At 49.0% G+C, this 13,129-nt stretch overlaps 1 protein-coding gene across 1 annotated transcript; it reads left to right on the top strand.

Annotated features, from left to right (window-relative positions):
* Positions 1 to 392: 392 nt before the first annotated feature.
* On the top strand, positions 393 to 9,732 carry FAM124B (family with sequence similarity 124 member B). The gene is made up of 3 exons (XM_069792117.1): positions 393 to 2,636; positions 3,066 to 3,805; positions 7,418 to 9,732. The coding sequence occupies exons 1-3, from the start codon at positions 2,582 to 2,584 to the stop codon at positions 8,048 to 8,050; spliced, it is 1,428 nt and encodes a 475-aa protein (XP_069648218.1). The 5' UTR covers positions 393 to 2,581; the 3' UTR covers positions 8,051 to 9,732.
* Positions 9,733 to 13,129: the final 3,397 nt, after the last annotated feature.

Here is a 13,129-nt window from a genome sequence, read left to right as displayed (position 1 = left end):
GTGGGGATGGGGACAGAGAGCCGTGTGAGCCTGTAGTGCTTGATGGGACTGTGCAAGGAGAGCAGCACTCGCTCCCTCTTCACGCCCATGAGAATGAACGGTTTGCCGGTGGAGAAGTGGCGGGGTGCCCTGCTCTGTGGGAGAAGCGGAAAGGGAGGGCAGGTACCGGGACTGCGGTGTAGTAGCAGCCCAAGGGGGTGGTCACCCGGGGAGGGAGCGAGCGTGCAGGTGGGGTGAGCATGGTGGAGCAAGAGCTCTGCGGCTGAGCCAACGCACACGCTCTGCGTTTTCAGAGGCATTGCGGCATGTCCCTGAACTTGCCACCCAGCCCCTAGCAGTCTGGTAAATCCTACATCCGTGCATGTGCTCAGTCACCTTCCGAATCCCCAAAACCTTCTACTATCACATTGCCTTGTGGCAGGCTTAACGATGTGTGTGGAGAAGTGTTTCCTCACTTGCTCGGAAATGAGTTTTGGTAGCTGCAGTTGGTCCCCTTGCTGCTTTTTGGGAGGGTACTTTAACCTATGGCTGCCCCTTTACCCTCCTGATGCCACTCATAACCTTATAGATCTATAGTATATCCTGCCATGGTTCCTTCTCCAGGCTGAAGGTCCTCATCAGCTTGCTACCCTCACTGAAGCGGCTTCTTTCATTACTCTTGTCTTCCTCCTCCTGCTTTCTCCCTAAATCTCCACATCTCTCTTTTTAAAGGGCAGCTGGAACAGCACATACTATTCAAGGTACAGATGCGCTGTGGATTTATAGGTTGCCATACCATGTTTTCCATTTCCCTCGCTATCCTTTCCCTAGTAATGCCATTGTTTCAGGCTGCTGCTGGGCGCAAAGCCGCCACTTTCACCCAACTGCCAGCTCAGCCCCTGTCAGCGTTGCTGGCCATACGCCAGCCTGCAGTCCCACAGCTGTACCCATGGGGTGAGGATTGCTTCTCCCACCCGTGTTTGTGTTCACTCATATCTACCCGCTTTGACCCTTACGGGTCTGTGTTCGTTTGTCTGGCCCTAAGGCAGCACCGCAGGGTGATGCCTTGCTTCGGCACGCTGCCGCCATGGCCGTGCCGGGCATCTCTGCCGTGCCCAGCACCGTTGCTTCCCACCACAACAGGGACCCTGAAATGCAGCTGGTGCTCCCAGCTACAAACTGAGCCCCGATGAACTTCCTTTGTTTCCATGTTTTCTTGTACAGGCAAAATGCCCCTTTTCCTCACCTGCAGGAAGGCAGATGACTGCTTGCCCCCTGGCCTTTAGCAAAGGGTTGATGAATCATTTCCTTTTCCATATTTTAGTAAAATTGTGTTGTTCAGACCTCATCTAGAGCGTTTTAATGTTTTGAGTACTTGCACTCTTCTCTTCGCTCTCTTCCTGCAATTGTCCGAAGGCTGGATTTTTTTGTCTTCCTCCCAACAGTTGTTGTTGCTTGCTTGGAAGTGTTGCGGATGGGTTTGTCTCTATCAGTACAAATTAATTTTTTTCCTCACTTTCTAGTCGGCCTTTTTATTTTTATTGCACATTGGTGTCAGTACGATTTTAAAGCATGAATGTGAATTTCTACCAGTGAGAGTGATCTTCTACGTAAAGGAAACCAAGGCACCGCTACTTGTGCCTTTAGACCTTGGAGATTTTGCTCAGCTGAATATAAAGCTAGGGTTGTATTTAAAAAAAAAATTAAAAAAATTAGTTCAGAGTTTTGAATAACAGACTCTTATTAATGCTGGGATTTGTGCACAGTGAACCACTGCTTTGTGTGCTTGGCTGTTTGAGAGGGAAATTGGTATATCAGCAGAGAGAGATGTGTTGTTCTTAATTAGATGGAGCTGGATGCATCGTTGGAGGCCCCAGTTCTGATTTAAATACTGGCTGCAGTGGGGGCAGTTCTGTATAGAAAATGGGAGTTGGCTTGACTTGTATGTATTGCTCCTGGGTTGGAAAAATAAGGAGATGAAGGGACAGTGTGATTTATTGTCTAGATACTAGAAGAGGCCTGGAAAGAGGTGTATATTCAGCATTCCTATTGCAGTCTACACAATAAGCTAAATTAAGTGCCAATATGTAAACCCAAGGAGCAAGGAAAAAAATCTGGAGTTTGCTGAAGGGTGCTGATTACATGGGTATCTCAGCATTAAAAAAAAAAAAAAAAAAAAAAAAGAGAGAGAGAGAGAAAAGAGGCAAACAGAGCACTGAAAGGGGGAAGCCTGGTACCCAGCTTTTATGGGCTATGTATAATAACCCAGAACCTGGTTTCCAGCTAGGCAGCAAGCCACCTGTGTTGTGAAGTGCATAACTAGGAGTCAAAGTTTTTTCCCAAAGCTCCTCTTTCCTGAGGCTGATTCATATCTGCCCTTATTGTTATCGGTTGTGTTCACATGTTGGGTTTTTTTCTTTTGTTAGTCTGTTTTCCTTCCTTGTTTCTAAAGAATAGCTTATCTGTACACCCCAGAAGGGTGTGACTCGCAAAGATCATGAGCTTTTTACAATGAGCTAAAACCAGCCTGCTGACTACAAGAAAACATGCTGAGGTTTTCAAGTGCCACATTGCCTTTGCAAAAGGCTGCAATCGCACTGAGATGCACACTGGTGGGACTCGGATGGATCCGGAGCATCTGCTTCCACTGCTGACAGGCAAGTGTGCTTACAACATCACCTCATCTTGGAGAATTACTGCTGTTGTGTTTCAGTGCTCTTCATCTCTGCTGCCCTGTGTTGCGAAGGACAGGAGCAGTAGGACACACAGGTGTTTCTGGACGCATCAGTTGCATGTACACAGTGACCAGAGCTCAAGTCCTGGAGTTGGAAAATGAGCCTTCAGCTGAGCTCTGCTCTGATGTGAGTGACCTGGGACTGGTCACGTAATGCCTCATCACTCCTTGCCTGCCTCCTTGTGCACATTAACTGTGCGTACCTGCGTATTTCATCGGGTTATTGCAAAGCCTGTAGAGGATTGAATTCATTTGATTGAAGTCTTAGAGTACACCCCTCGTGTTACTGAGGCTCTGGTAGTAGGAGAAGGAGAGGGAAGGCACCAATTTGTCCGGTTTTATTTTTTGTCAGGAACCTTTGCAATGGATGACAGAGCAGACTTTCTGATGACTGTGCACCTTCTCGCCAATTCAGGACACTTATTGCTTCTGCAGCAAACTCTGGATCGGCTTTTGGAGTGGATCTGCCCAGACATTCGCCTTTTCACGGTGTCCGAGCGAGTTACTCCATTGAAATACTATGAGAGATATCGTAAGAGAAGCTGTGGCTTTCCTGGAATATCTGTTCTCCTTTTTCTACATGAGGACTTGGGAGAAGAACGGATTTTCCAGGTCCATGAGCAATTCCAGCGTCCACCCTGGCGCTACCAGTGTGCCCAGATTGCTAATGGGCAAAGCCACCCTTATGCCCCAGCTCACCAGGACTTCTACAGCCTGGATGACCAGATGCCTGTGTGGGGCATCAGGCGGGTGCACTGTGGCCCTGAAATCCTGCGTGTCACCCTCTACTGCAGTTTTGATAACTATGAGGACGCAGTGAGACTCTATGAGATGATCCTACAGCAAGAAGCGACTATGCAGAAAAGTAACTTCTGTGTCTTCGTGTTGTACGCAACCCAAAACATTGCCGTGCAGCTCTGCTTGAAGCAGCTGCCCGTCGGGGTGGCTGCTGAGCCGAAGGAGTCATCAGCCTTGCAGTTCAAGGTGCGAGAGATTGGGCAGCTGGTGCCTCTCCTGCCTAACCCCTGTATTCCTGTCAGTAGCACCAGGTGGCAAACGCGGGACTATGAAGGAAATAAAATTCTGCTTCAGGTATGTGTCTGGGGTGCTCTGAGAGGAGGTTTTTTAGGTTTGGGTTTTTTTCTTCCAAGGAAAGCGGGGACTGGTTCAAAATGGAAATTAAGATTTTGCTTGTTCATGCTTTCTTCTGAATTTGTGAATGCAGTAATTGGTATCTGCCAGTGCTGTGATGCTGTTGATAAATATAAGCACAGATCCTTGGAATGTTTTTATATTGTTACATTAACATCATTACTGCTTGCCTGAAATTAAAAGTATTAATGCTTTTTTGAGCAGGCTAGTTTAACATCCTTCCTTCCCTGCCTGAATCAAATGATCGTAGCAGCCTATTCTTTTGATAAGTTATTACATTATAAATGTTTTTGAAAGCAGATATTTAGCATCCAAAACCAGATATAAGTACAGTGTTGATACAACATAGCCTGTGATAGATTTTGTGAGCTTTTGAGTGAGTTGCAGTTGGGTGAAAGTGCCAAAGAAGTGTTTCATAGGAAATCTCTGCCTTTTCTGTTCAAGTGTGTGGTCCAGAGGTTGTATGAATACAAATAAATAAAAAAAACAACAAAAAAAGATTGCGCTAAGATCATACATAGTGGGAATTATACATGTGAGCAGGAGGGCAGTTTAGCTCAGAGTGCTTTCTTTCTATTGTAACAACCCTTCCCACCTCTGATTTTTTTTTTTTTTTTAATTTGGATATTTAAATAATTTGCCCATCCTGTGTTTTTATTTTTTCCTTCCATAGCTCATTTGTTACAAATCAAGTTAATTATTCTCTCTGGCCTATTTTTATGCTACTCTGAGCACTAATCCTCAGGGCAGCCTTTTTGTACTTCTCATTCAGTATTACTTTATGAACTGGTTTGCCACCCACTTGGACTGGACAAGGCCCGAGCATCTTCATGTAGCTTTGAAGTTGGTCCTGCCTGGAGCAGAGGACTGGGCAGGTGACCTCCAGAGGTCCCTTCCTAAATTACTTTGTGGTTCTTCCTGCTGTAGGTACAAGGTCTTTAAGCTGACAGACACACATGAATTCATTGGCAGGAAATTTGGAAGCTTTTTTGGGGGTGTACCCATGCTGCACTGTGCTCCTGGCAAGGGAAGCTGGAGTCCACTTGAACCTGAGGATGTGTATCTTGTGTCCGTGCTCCACACAGCATGCTGACAGCCTAGCACACAGCACTTTATTTCACAATGCTTCAATTCATACTGTAAATCTTTAGTCTAAGTACCTGAAAATGATTTATTTTTTCCCCTCTGACTTATTGCAAACCAAATCCAAGGGTCTGCTTGCAGACTACCACCCTGAGCCTGCAAGAACTCTTTCCTTGGTTTTATTGGGGAAGAGATAACCCAAGCCACCTAGTTTGATAAAGAAGTAAATAAAGCACATCCTCTCTTTTTTTGCTGAAGTTGCTCACTAATTACTGTTCCATTCCATGTCCTTTCTCTGAGTGTTTACAGCAGATCCCTGTGGCTCAAATTTTACAAGTTTAGCCATAAGACTCAAGTAGGAGTCTTAAGTAGGAGAGTAGGGCCATCTCCGTGTGCTGTTTTGTAAATAAAGACATGAAATGTGTCTCTAGTCTTGCAGAGGATTGGTGAGGCAGGTGCCTTGCTCTGGGCTGGTGTCCCCAGGGGCGGCACGCCCCATGGGAAGAAGTGGGACACGCTCAGCAGGTCCTGGTCCCCTTGGCCTCACTGGTCTGATGGGTGTCTCCTCCCTGGATTACTGTTGGTCCACGTGTTGCCCAGCCATCAAAGAAATGCCATTTGATCCAGAGCTTCCTGAACAAGTTTCTTTCCAAAAACAGCCAGTCAGGATTTGCAGATGTGAAGGAGCTCCGGTAGTTCTATAGCCACCAAGAAGGTTTGGGGACAGGCACAGCTATTTGTGTGTGCTGTGTTTAGGTCACCTGCAGCAAATCTGTCGTGTGTGTGCACTAGTGCTGAGGGCTCTCTGAAAGCTGCCCATGAGCACCACAGCATGTGCATGCTGCCATCAGGAAAATCCCAAACAGAGGTGTAAGAGCTTGATAGCTACTACATGGTGATTCAGGTTTTTTGTCTAGACTGGGTTTCAGCCACATCTGTCTGCCCACAGGCCTGTGTCTGACCATAGGTGGCTGCCTTGGCATGAACAGCAAGAGGACAAATGCATGTGTTACACCCCACTGATAGACTCCTGAGCTGCCTGTGTTAAACTTCAGGGTCTTCTGAAGCCAGCTGTGGTAACGGGCAGTGACTCTCCTTTCCAAGTGTTCATCTAGTTTCTCCTTGAATCCATGTGAACTTTTTTTATCCACAACATACTTTGGCAGGGACTTCCCCTGGTCTATTGCCACATTCATTTAATTGAAACTGTCTCCAGCTGGCTTCATTTGATGGCCTCTGCTTCTTGCATTGCAGATGGTGGGGAATGGACAATGCCTATCTGTTTCTCCAGGTGGCTCATGGTGTTTTAGCCTTTTATCCTCTCCCTCCCAAACTGGTTTTTTTCCCCAGGCTTAAAATTACCAGCATGCATGATTGTTCCTTTACTGTACTTGCAATTATCTTTGTTGTCCATTTCTGAGCACTTCCACCTCCATGATACTCTGTTGTGAGCTGCAGGTGAGGGACAGGCACCATGGTCCAGCTTTGGGACCAGAGCTGCACCACGCATAACAATGTTCTCCATTTCGTTCGGAATAATTCTTAAGATTTCATTTGCTTTCTAGACTGCTGTCAGGCATTGAACTGATGCTAACATGGTGCTGCCTGTCACAGAAATTAGGCCCCTGGGTTACAGTCAGCTTACAACCTAGCATTTTGTATGTGAAGCTGGGATTGTTTTTCTCCATGTGCATCACGTTATCTACATTAAGTTTCATCTGCCATCGCTCAGGCTTGTAAGACTCCAATGCTGTTCTCTAGTGGGGCCCTGACTGACTCACACTGCAGGTGATTTCAGCACAGCGAGGCTGGGTGAGAGCAACATTGCTTGGTCAAGTGTCGTGATTTAACCCCAACCAGCAGCTAAGCACCACACAGCTGCTCACTCACTCCCCCACCCACCCAGTGGGATGGGGGAGAAAATCAGGAAAAGAAGTAAAACTTGTGGGTTGAGATAAGAATGGTTTAATAGAACAGAAAAGAAGAAACTAATAATGATAATGATAACACTAATAAAATGACAACAGTAATAATAAAAGGATTGGAATATACAAATGATGCACAGTGCAATTGCTCACCACCTGCCAATCGATGCCCAGTTAGTCCCTGAGCGGCGATCCCCCACCCCCACTCCCCCCCAGTTTATATACTGGGCATGATGTCACACGGTATGGAATACCCCTTTGGCCAGTTTGGGTCAGCTGTCCTGGCTGTGCCCCCTCCTGACTTCTTGTGCCCCTCCAGCCTTCTTGCTGGCTGGGCATCAGAACCTGAAAAATCCTTGACTTTGGACTAAACATTATTTAGCAACTGAAAACATCAGTGTTATCAACATTCTTCTCATATTGAACTCAAAAACATAGCACTGTACCAGTTACTAGGAAGACAATCAATTCTATCCCAGCTGAAACCAGGACATCAAGGTAGAACGGTATGTTAATGGGGTTCTCTCCAAATTTTCTTCAACAGGTTCAAGACAGCTCCAAGCCCCATGAAGCAAATGTTGGGTTTTCCCATCAGCATAATAATGCAGGCAATGAAAAAATCCTGCAGGACTCTGTCCCAGCCCCTTTCCCTGTGAAGCGGGGTAATCCTGGGTGGAGAAGCCAGGAGGTCAGATCCACAAAGGGTAAACCAAAATCTGACCAAAGCGAAGCCCTTACTCCTGAGCAAGCCAGTGGTGACCTCCACAGGCACTTCTGCTCTTCTCACAGCGGTCCAGCCACCCGGTCGTGGTGGGATGCCACCTCTCTCCGCAGGCAGGCGAGCAGCAAGCTGCAGGCTTCTCTCCAGGAGAGCTGCATTCGTCAGCAGGCAGCGGAGACCAACGTTGACACCGGGCTTACGGTGGCGAACCTTGCGAGCGGCCGCTGCCTGCTGAACCGCTTTTCCAGGGACCTGCGGAGCAGCCTCCTCCAGCCGCGAGCACCTGTGGATGGGGCCAGTGGTGCCGTGCCCTGCCAGGACAGGACCCAGCTGCTGTTTGCTGCAGCCAAAAGGAGTGAAAGAGAAAGGCAAAGAGCTTCGGGGTTCCACTTGCAAACACCACGAGCCAGCCCCGCAAACAGAGCGGAGGATGATGAGGAGGAATTCTTTATATGACTGAAAACAAATGTGCCAGATGGACTTATCATTTCCAAATGACAGTGGAGTGCTTTTGTGTGTATTGTGCCTCCTCGTGCTGTGACTGCTGCTGCTTAGCTTACCTCTGTAGCTGTGGCAACATTTCAGTAGTGGGTTCACTGAGGTATATGCTTACTTTCCATGGAGCGATATAAAGGAGGCTGCAGGCAAAGCAGGAAAAATAACACTGTATTTACAGAAAGGCTTATTTTTTAAATGCAGAATAGATTGCAGGATTATTGTGCAATGAATAGGAATAAGCCATATGACTCCTAGAGCTGTTCTAAGGTGCTAAAAAGTAGCCAGTGACATCTTCAGATGGGGTTAGGAGGTGCAGTTTGCCTAAGCTGCCCAAGCAGCTGGATGCCCCTAGCCATGGGGGCTCATCGTCCCTCACCGGGACGTATTGGAGCAAGGTAGTGGCATGGTCACAGTGGTTACACCGATTTTCCTCTGTGTTCCTTCTTGCTTCCCCTGTTGTTGGTATTTAAAAGCTATCAACGTTGTCAATTTTATGCAAGGTGTGAAACATAAGGATGTTTTTTTTAAATATTTTTGAAGAAAACAATTTCTAGAGAGACCTTTTCGCCAAATTAGCACAGCACATGCAAGAAGAAGAACGCTTGCAGAGAATAGTTTGAGCTATGTTTATGCTCCAGTAAGACCTGCTGTTGCAGATTCATATGACACTTAAAATAAACCCAGCAACAGGCCAGGCTTTGTTAGACCAGTGTGCAGTTATCAGCAGGCAATCCTAATTGGGTTTTAATTAACAGAAGACAAGAGAAGTTAAGAGTCTTGGAGGAAACTGCTGAGTGCTGGAGAGTAAAAAGGACAGGAGAAATGAAGTAACGTTTCAGCAACAGATGCTGAAATAACTCCCATCTTGATCAGCAGTTTTCTTTTCTCAAGTAGGATTAAGTAAATCTCAAGGGGAAAGAAATGGGAAGTGCATGATAGAGGAATGAAATTATTGAATGAAGAGCCAAATCTGATCATACTTACCTTCCAAACAGCACAACAGAGAAGTATTTTCTCCTTAAATATATCTGAATTCTGCTTTACACAGAAGTGTGAATTTGTTTGGAGAGTGTCTTCTCATTGCCTCTTCTTAGTTCATAACTCAAGTTTGACAGACAATGGCTTCTTGCTGCCCAAGGAGAGGCAGAAGGTGATGAGCAGCAGCAGAGCCTTCCTGCGGGGGGTTCTGCACAATTTTGTGGGTATTTACTTGTATGTGTGCCAGCTGGATGCAGCCCACGCTGCACTGCACGAGCTTTGTTACCCCGGGAAGTCCAAACCCATCCCCCTGCTGCTGGTGGGCTCTGCGGCCCCGTGGGACTAGAGAGCGATGCCATTGCTGGATGTTAGCTCGGGCTTTGGGAAGGCCCAGCGTTTTGGAGAAGTTTTGAAGGCACAGCCGAGTTGGTCTGAAGAGCTGCAGGTGGGAATAGGGCAGTCCCTGCCCTGTGCCTCCGCGCCCTCACAGCTGGTGTTGCCCTGGAAGCGATGCTCATGTACCCTTCGATTTGGGGACCGATACCTGCAGAAAGCTGAACAGGACACTTGTTTCACTGGACGCTTACAACCCCTCCCCCCCATGTTTTCATAAGCTCCGTAAAAATTGTGGACTTTTTAATAAATCATATGGTGATATTTTACATCTGTGAGGGTGATTATTTAATCTTACCTAGCATGCTAGAAACTGAGCCAGTGCTTTTCAGAACTGGAGAAAATGTTTAGTCAACTAGGAAAGCAGCAAAGAGGAGAGCTTGCAGGTGGGTCAGCTCTCTGGGTTCGCTGTGGTGGGTGCGAGGACGGGCTGGGAGGGATAAGGAGAGAGGAGGGGGATTGGGGTAGGGCAGTGGCCTATAAACATGGGGTTACAGCCCTGGCAGTGGGCATGGAGGGGATAGTCATGAAACCAGGAGTAAAGCCAGAAGTGGGATTTGTGGGAGAAATGGCTTTAAAGAGAGATTTCGTGGCCTTCTCTACTTTTTCATGCCAAAGGTACTTGAGTGTCACTATTCAACATAATCTCATTTTACTGAAGAGAAAGAGGGTGCTTAAGAGGTAGAAGGTCAGTATCTAGCATGGGGAAAATGCTCCATCATTTAAAATGAAAAAGAGAATGATACATGAGGTTCACCTGCCTGCAAGAGATCACAGAAGAAAAGGACTTCAAGTCAAAGGAAAACTGCTCTGAAAATACTGCTTGTAACAGTAAGTATATAAAATGCATGTATTCTAAGTGCAGAATACACCTAGTATAAATGCTGTATTACACAGGCAGCTGTTGGTCAGAGAGCACAGTTTCTCCCTGGATGAATTCAGTAGTGGAAGGCAAAGGTTCACATTTTCCATAGCCTGTTCATACCTCTGCAACCTTTATTTTACATTTCTTCCTTGCGTGCTGTGTCATTTCTTTCAGGTTTTTAAAAAAAGCCTAATAAGAGAGAGCGCGGGTTGACAGGGGTCTGCTGAAGCTCTGTGCCCCAAACAACACGTGAGGAGCTCACAGGTAAGCAGCTAGACCCGGCGGCCTCTTGGGAATGGGTGGACGTGCGAGGTGTGCGGGGTTGGCAAGGCTGGCGGCAGGCTGAGCTCCTCCCTGCCCCAGCTCCCATCCCGCGTGCTGGTCCCAGCACAGCATGCAGGGGAAAACAGTCTCAGTGGAAAACTGAAGAGGGAGTTTTGAGAAGTTATGCTTAGAGGTATGATGGCACTGCAACCCTCAATGAAGGGAAGTGAAGTGCGGTTCTTTTTTACCATTTCTATGTGTCGTGCTTGATTATCAATGATTTAGTCTGGTGGGAATGGTTCTGACCTAGCTGTGACCATCAGGGGTGATGGTGCTGTGGATACCGAGCTGCTGATTCCTTTGATGGACACCCTGAGGGACAGCAGCCAAGGTGGTCAGCGTGGGTTGGCACCCATTAACCAAGATTCTGATTTTGAGCTGTGCATTTCTTGAGGGTGGTGGGCATCCTGCGTTGTGCTGCTCTGTCTGTCAGGCAGTGTCACACCTGGGAGCAGGAGCATGACCCCAGGACTCCTGCAAGCCATGCCGTTGGAGGACCCCATTCCCAGGTGGGAGCAGGGATGCTGCCGTGGCTGTGCTCACAAGGGACGATGGTGAACAGTCCCAGCCCGAAGGGAAAGGCTTTTCTCCTGGGCCAGTTGCACAGTCTGGGTGATGGAGGGGGGACAATCTATCTGTTCTTGCGGGAGCAGGGTGCGTGCTGAGAGCAGGAGCTGCTGGCAGCGGGAGTCGGGCGAAGCAGGAGAGCTTGCTCTGGAGTCGCCTTAACCCTGGAGTCGCCTTAACCCAACCTGCAGAGGCGGCTGCTGTCGCTTTTGTTGTTTTAGCCCCTGGCTACAGAAATGGTGTCTTTTTGTCTCCTCTGAAGCCAGCGCAGTGGTATTTCAGAGGGATGAGTTGCCGGGGAGGAGCGGGAGCACTTTCCGATGCCTGGATACGGGCACAAAGGCGGGGGTGCTCCCGCCGCTCCTTGGGCCTGGCATGGTGCCACAGTGCAGGCGGGCACCCGGGCAACCGGGCAACCTCAGCCTTGGCATGCGGCCGCTGGAGTCAGTTAGTGATGCCGCAGGCTTGGCCTCTCGTATTAAGGAGAAGTTGGCAAGCTTGATTCTTTCGGGGAAGCAAATGCTGACTGCACTCTTCTTCCCTGACTTTTGGGCCAAATTCAGCTTTTGTGAATGCCTTGGTAAATCCTGAGGTAGTCCAGCAAGCGCAGCCAAGCTTTCCAGATTTACTCTGGTGGTCTGGGGTGGGAGTCTTTCTTCTCTCAGCTCAGGCAGGATATTCTTCATCCGTGTCAGTGCCGTGCTCTGTGCGCAGGACAGACAAAGCTTCACAGCCACTTGGTGAAGGACAAAATGTTGCATGCATCAGAAATCCCGTGTTTGTAACAGGGACACAAACCAGAAATTGTCCGTTTAGCCGAGGACCAGTGCGGCAGCTCCAGTCCTCCGTGGGCTGCGCCGTGGCGTGCTCCTGGCACCTCTGCACAGTGCGCCCACGGCCCGGGCATCGGGTCTCCGTTGCCGTAAATTGCATGAGAAAGGTGCAGAGTCACGGACTGATGGGTCCCTCTGTTAATCTGCGCGCAGCTGTAGCAGTAATGTCAATTTTCCGCTATTGCCTCTCTGCTGTACGACTTGAGTCCAGCCAGGTGCCCCGTCCCTCGCCTCTTGGTCTTTTCACTTTGCCAATCCTCTTTTTTTTTTCCTCCCCCCCTTATTATTCGTCTGTTCCCTTTTGTTTTCGTGTAGCCTGGCTGTCGCGGCCGGGCTGCCGGGCCGGGGCGTGCGCTGGGCCCGTTCCCGGGGCGGGGGGGGCTGCAGGGCCGGGCCGCGGGCGCCCCGCGCGGCCGGGGGGGCCAGGGCGCCCGTCCCCGAGGCACCAGCTCCGCCTGGTGCCCGCGAACGGCATCTTTCCTCCCGCGGGTCCCGTCCCCTTGGCAGCTGCCTGCCCTGGGCTATCCCCCTCCGACGGTGTCCGTGTGTCCGTCCCGTTTCCACACCCCCCCCCCCCACACCCGGGAACAGCAGCAGGGAGCACGGGGACTGTGGGCAGGCAGCAGCTGCCATCTGAGTTCGGGGTCTTCGTTAGCCTTTTCGTTTGGTGCCGGCATCAACCTGCCTTTTGCCCCCCCCCAGTATCGCACAGGCTTTCATGAAGCTGCCTGGAGGAACCACCCCAAGTTGTTACCCCCCCGTACTGGCTTTGTGTGGCAAGGGTTTGGTAGCAGGGGGTTACAGGGGTGGCTTCAGTGAGAAGCTGCTGGAAGCTTCCCCTGTGTCCTGTGGAGCTAATGCCAACCGGCTCTAGGATGGACCCACTGCTGGCCAAGGCCGAGCCAATCAGTGACAGTGGTAGCGCCTCTGGGATAACAGATTTAAGAAGGGAAAAAGTTGCAGGGCACACAGAAACTGCAGCTGGAGAGAGGAGTGAGAACATGTGAGAGAAACAACCCTGCAGACACCAAGGTCATGAAGAAGCAGGGGGAGGAGATGCTCCAGGCGCCAGAGCAG

This window comes from Haliaeetus albicilla, chromosome 9 (assembly GCF_947461875.1).
Source record: "Haliaeetus albicilla chromosome 9, bHalAlb1.1, whole genome shotgun sequence".
Lineage (NCBI taxonomy): Eukaryota > Metazoa > Chordata > Aves > Accipitriformes > Accipitridae > Haliaeetus > Haliaeetus albicilla.
The sequence above is the reverse complement of the archived record's forward strand: the minus strand, read 5'-3'. Positions and strand labels throughout refer to the sequence as shown.

Coding starts and splice junctions, on each gene's coding strand:
- FAM124B (XM_069792117.1), top strand. CDS start 2,582: ATGCACACTGGTGGGACTCGGATGGATCCGGAGCATCTGCTTCCACTG. Junction 2,637..3,065: donor TCTGCTTCCACTGCTGACAG/GCAAGTGTGCTT, acceptor ATTTTTTGTCAG/GAACCTTTGCAATGGATGAC. Junction 3,806..7,417: donor GAAATAAAATTCTGCTTCAG/GTATGTGTCTGG, acceptor TTTCTTCAACAG/GTTCAAGACAGCTCCAAGCC.